The 6,018-nt window shown below is 27.5% G+C and overlaps 1 protein-coding gene across 1 annotated transcript; it reads left to right on the forward strand.

Annotated features, from left to right (window-relative positions):
• The first annotated feature begins 3,072 nt into the window (after positions 1–3,072).
• On the forward strand, positions 3,073–5,146 carry LOC137817576 (paired amphipathic helix protein Sin3-like 3). The gene is made up of 6 exons (XM_068620857.1): positions 3,073–3,149; positions 3,589–3,792; positions 3,865–4,037; positions 4,423–4,501; positions 4,782–4,923; positions 5,042–5,146. Exons 1-6 carry the CDS (start codon positions 3,073–3,075, stop codon positions 5,144–5,146), a joined length of 780 nt encoding a protein of 259 aa, XP_068476958.1.
• Positions 5,147–6,018: the final 872 nt, after the last annotated feature.

Genomic DNA, 6,018 nt, shown 5'->3' on the forward strand with positions numbered 1-6,018 from the left:
CCAAACACAAAAAGCAAGTGTTCGTATCATTTGAATCCAAAAAGCCAACATTTTTTTTCGAAAAAGTGAAAAGTGGAATGAAAAAAAAAATGCTTGCAAAAAGAATATGGAACTTTTGAATCCATGAAAACAAAGACAAAAGAGTTTTGAGAAACATCCACATTTCAACTTTCACTTTCAACTTTCACTTTGCAATTTACTAAATGGATCCTAAGTATATGGCAAGTTGTGTTCATACTTGTGGAATTTAATCCTTCTTGCTTTCATAATTTCTAAAAATCATTCAAGCTTTCATAATTAAATTTAAGTAAGTTTCTTTGAGTATTTTTTTTAAGTGCTTTTCTTGTTTGTCTTCTCAAAGTTTTGTCATTATCTTATTTCCAATTTGGTTTAGCCTTCTTTCTTTTAAGCTTTTCTTGCTTGTATTTCAAATTTTCTTAAGTTTTGTTGTGGGAATCTTTGCTGAGCAAGTGTAAGAGCTTTTTCATCTTTCACTTGAGGTGTTGCTACCAAGTGTAGACCTTTGATTTTAGAGTGCGATCTTTCTTGAGTGCATTACAATTCTTCCCTCTTTTACTAAATAGTCGAGTGATACATGTGAGGAGTGGACAAAATTGTTATTTTTTCAGTAATTGATTGTTTCCTTTTTTGTGTAATTATGACTCATTTGTCTTCAAGAAAATCTTCAAAACCACAATCTCCTCCAAAGACTTTTCTTGGGAGAACTTGCAGAAACTAAAAGGACTTTGGTCCAAAAGGAAGAGGAGATTGTTAGAACCATTTTACTTCAAAAATCTATTTTTATAAATTATCTTTTTTCTTTGAATAACAATATATAAACACTTTTCCTTTCATCAATATTTTATTTATATTATCTATTGTTTATAACTCAATATTTGAATCATATTAAACCATAATATTTAATTTTTTTACTATAATTCTTTCTTTTATTTTTTATTTCTTTATATTTTTTAATTTAATTTTCTTAAAATATATGTATTTTTTATTCAAATATGCTATTTCTCTACATTAATATGTTTTATACACTTATTCTTTGAAAATAAAAATAATTTTTCAATTTTTTTTGTAATTCATTTTTTTCCTAAGTTGTTCATAAAATTTCTTTAATTACCCTTTTTTTAATTTATATTTCCTTCATATATATGCATTTTCTAAATAGTTATTCATTCAAACTTTTACTTCCTTGAATTGTTATATTCCATGCAATTTTTTTAAAGTCTATTTTTACAAATTTTTCCAAAATAATTATTTTTTATATAAAAAAAAGTTCAACAACAAAATCACCCAATAGTGTGCTATCTATAAATAATTTTCAAAGATTGTTATTTGAAAGAAAAAAACATGTGAGCTAGCTGGGTTAACAGTTTTAAACAAATATAAGATATATATATATATATATATTTATGTAGAAGAGACATTTTTACAAAAAAAAAAAGGTAAATCATATAGGAAGAACCTTATATACACCATCACTTACCACTCAGTTATCTCATCTTCACTTTGTAAATTTTTAGCTGATTGAAGTTTTGAAATCTCTCTTTGCTGTAGCAATTATAGTTACATTCTTTTACACAGTAAAGTAAATGTAATATATATTTTTGGTTTATTTATTTTATTTTTCATTCCTATCGTTAAGAATGAAGATTTCAAGCGAAACCAAATATATCAAATTGATGTAATCCATTTATAAAGGATCATATAGTGTCAAATAGTATTAGAGTTGATTATAACATATAGGGAAATAATTTTTATTGATAAAAAGGTATATGTTGAGTCTCAGTAAATAAATTATTGACTGTTGACTCCTTTGAAAATATATTGTGTTTGACATTATTAAACAAATGGAATAAATTTTTTGAAGTTACAATAAAAAAGTAATAGGTAAATCTTAATTTTAAAAATAATATTCTGCATTTAAAAATTATTATTAAATTTAGAAAATAAATTATAAATTATAAATTATAAATTTTAAAATACAAAACTAAAGGATATTTTTAAATTTACAATGACTACGGAAGTCCAAGAAAAAACTATGAAAGTGCAGACAAAAATTTCTAGGCTTCTTTTTCCTGCACTTTTATGTTTTCTTCATTTTTCTTCATGCACCCTCACAATTTTAAAAATCCTGAAATTGGACTTGACTTTCTATTTGGAAAAGGACACTTTCTATTTGGAAAAGGACACTGTGGTGGAGTATGCTATGGATTCATCAATCGAGAAGTTAATCATGTTTTTTTTTTTTTTTTATGAGGAGATGTTCTGGAAGCAAATTGTGAATAAATTGTTGATTGTTGGATTGTTGAATCCAGAAGTTTAATTCTATTACGCATTGATGGATTTGGAAGATTTATGGATTTCCCAATCGGAAGATTTACAGATTCTCCAGGTCCAGAATATTTATGGATTCCCTAATCTAGAAGATTTATGGATTTCCAAATCCAGAATGTGAAAAAACCAATGTGAATTCTTGATTCCATAAAAATATCGAATTGCAATGTCTGAAATAGTAGATATAAATTGCGGAAACATAATCCGAAACACTACCAACCACTACCAAAAAGAAACAACTTCTTGTGCTAAGAGATGAAGCAGCGCAACCACTGCTCAGAGAGAAATGAAATCCGTGTGTGCAGTCTGTATGCAAAGGAAGAAGAAAAAAGTAGTGTGAGTCTTATGTGCATTTTTGGGGGTTTTTAAAAAATAATAGGGTTATTTTCAGTTAATTTAAATTTGAGATATTTGATTTTGGATTTTTTTATAAGTTAAGATTATATTAAATTAGAAAGAGCATAGTTGTTATTAACTTTAAACATAATATAACTTCGGATTAAAAGCTTCAAAATCATAAATTCAAAACCAGTGAAGCCTTATGAGTGATCTCACATCCATTCTGTAAAACTGTTGAGTGAGTTTGAAGTTTGAAGTCTCTCTTTATTGCAACAAATTATAATTACATTAATTTACAGTGAAGTAATACAAATTTGGTTTCTTGAATTTCTTGTTAGAATATGTTTGATTTATTTATCTTATTTTTCATTGCTATTGTTAAGAATGAAGAGGTTATGGAAAGACGGTAGTTCTATTTCACAACCAAAAAAGCTCGTGGTGTTATCTCCTCTAACAAAACAGTAAGTTCATGTTTCCCTTTTTTTCTCTTTAATTTTCTTTAGTTGATCTCGTCCAATAGTTTATACTTAATTGTTAAACAATTTTTTTGAAGATCACATCTCGACTACAAATAAAATTAATTTATAATAATAAATATAAACATGTTACGATATCTATTAAGAATTGGTGTAGTGTTTTGATTATCAAGCTTCTTGTGCATGTTTGGTTTTCTAAAAAATTAGTCAATTTCTCAATTAGTGTTGTTGTCATCATTAAAAAATATATCAAGTTTATAAAAAATAGAAATGAGATTGTATTTATAAAGTTAGAGTGCATTTATGATTCAATCTTGTCATAGTTGCTCTTCTACACTTATGTTATATTTAATGGATTAATAATGTGCTAAATACACTATATCTTTCTGTATTGATCTTGATTTATTGATGTTATGTAATGAAGCAAGGGGCAACCAGAAATCAAAAGTGGAGGTGAGCATAGACTAACCGTAAATGATGGTCTGACATATGTCAATTTAGTAAAAGAGGTGTTTCGAGATAAGAAAGAAAAGTATCATGGCTTTCTGGAAGCTATGAAGGACTTCAAGGCTAAAAGGTTTGAATATGTTGTTCCACTTTCTCCTACCTCCAATATTTTTTTTTCTTTGTCTATTATATTTTCTTAGAGAAAAATCTAGATTTTATTATCTGATTATTTGTCTCTATTGTTCATTTATAGAATTGATACAATTGGTGTCATAGCTAAAGTAAAGGAGTTGTTTAAAGGGCACAAAGATCTAATTTTGCGATTTAACATTTTCTTACCAAATGAATATGAAATTAAACTGCCATTGGAGGATGAGCAACCTCCCCTTGAGAAGCCCAATGAATTCGCACAAAAAGAAGTTGAAAGTGTTTGACAAGTGCTGATAACAATCACAGGAGATGTGGTGCAAAAGAAAAGAAGCCTATAGAAGATTCTTCTGTTTTTGAAAGTCCTTTGAAAAGTGATTATATCAACACTTCTGGTTTTGAATTAAGAAATGTTGTTTTATCTTAAACAAACTCAATGAACATAAATATAAACATTTCAGCATTGGAAACATGTACTTTTCCAATCTCATAGAAATGTTCACTCTCTAAAACTGTTAACTGAAAGTTTGAAATCTCTCTTTATTGCAACAAATTATAGTTACATTCTTTAGAGTGAAGTAATGCACTTTTACTTTCTTGAATCTCTTTCTAGGATTGGTCTCTTTTTGTTATTATTTATCATATTTTTCATTACTATTGTTAGGAAAGAAGAAATCAAGGGATGATGCTAACACCAGTTCACAACTCAAACAACCCGTTATGCTTACCTCTGAAAAAAAACAGTAAGTTCACATCTTCCTTTTTTTTGTCTTCAATCTCTTGTTTAGGGGACTGTTTTGATTCCTTCCAAAAGTTGTATTTTTTACGAAAGAATAAGTGTATTGCATTGCCAAGGTTGTTCTGCAAGTTTGGAGTGTGAAGAAATAGTCAATATCTCAAAGCATTTTTATTGTCATGGTTACAAAAAAGATTTTTAAAATAGGAAAAATTTGAGTTAATTGCTTTGGAGTATTCTATATTCAATGGTTTTAATGTTGTTTTTTTGTGTGTTGTGTAATGAAGCATTAGTCAAACACAAATTAGTAGTGGTGATGATCAGAGACTAATCATAAATGTGTTGGCATATATCAAGACAATAAAGGAAGTGTTTTCAGATAAGACAGAAAAGTATCATGACTTTTTGGAAGTTATGTGGGATTTCAAGGCTCAAAGGTTTGAACAAGTTTTACTACATTAATCAACTCCAAGATTTTATTTTTCTTTGTCTGTTATAATTTATTTAGAGAGAGGATCTGTTATATGATTATTTGTTTCTCTGTTTTTATCATAAAATTGATACAGCAGGTGTCGTAGCAAGAGTGAAGAAATTGTTTAGAGGGCAAAAAGATCTAATTTTGGGATTGAACACTTTCTTGCCAACTGAATAAGAAATTACACTGCCATTGGAGGATGAACTACCTCACAAAAAAAATTCTAGTTGTAGGGTTCAAGACTCTGGTGCCAATCATGATACTGATGAAAATGTTGGCATACAACCTAGTTCATCTGTTGTTGAGGATATAAGCTCTATGAAAAGTGAGTATATTAACACTTCTTATTTTAAATTTAGAAATGTTTTTATATTCTAAAATAGATTTTATGAACAAAAATATAAAAATGTCCGCAGTGCAAACATGTACTTGGATATTATAAAAAAAAGAAAAAATCATTAACACTTGGAAATTAATCTCTAATGAAAAATATTGTTGTTTATTTTTATCTCATTGATAATGGAGGTATAAAAAATGTGATATTTCTATTTATTGGACTATATAAAATGGAGAAATGCATTGTATTGTGTATTTAATATCTTGGTTAGGTTGTTTACATGTTAAAATGTTAGAATTGTGAGAAGAAGAATCATTTGCATAATGTTTGTTATTTTTCTATATTGTTTTATTTGTTCATTGATAATTTTAGCTCCTTATTTTCCTTTTATGATTCACTTTATTTTTTAAAATTTGGTCATCACAGGTATGTTTAGCGGCGTATTTGGTTACCTTGAAGAAGCAACGGAGAGATTACGAAATCCAGATGATTTTAAGGAATTTTTGAAATACATACGTATCTACAGCAAGGAGCTAATTACCCAAGAAGAATTGAAATTATTGGTATGATTTATATTTAAATTTAAATTATTGAAATTATGTTTTCTCTTTTTTTAATCCACTTCGGTTGAATATATATAATTTAGCTGGAATTGAACATGAGCTTTAATAAAAAAATTTCATGGCAGGAAAAGAGAAACAAAACATGTACT

The sequence above is a fragment of the Phaseolus vulgaris genome, unplaced genomic scaffold (assembly GCF_000499845.2).
Source record: "Phaseolus vulgaris cultivar G19833 unplaced genomic scaffold, P. vulgaris v2.0 scaffold_176, whole genome shotgun sequence".
Classification (NCBI taxonomy): Eukaryota; Viridiplantae; Streptophyta; class Magnoliopsida; order Fabales; family Fabaceae; genus Phaseolus; species Phaseolus vulgaris.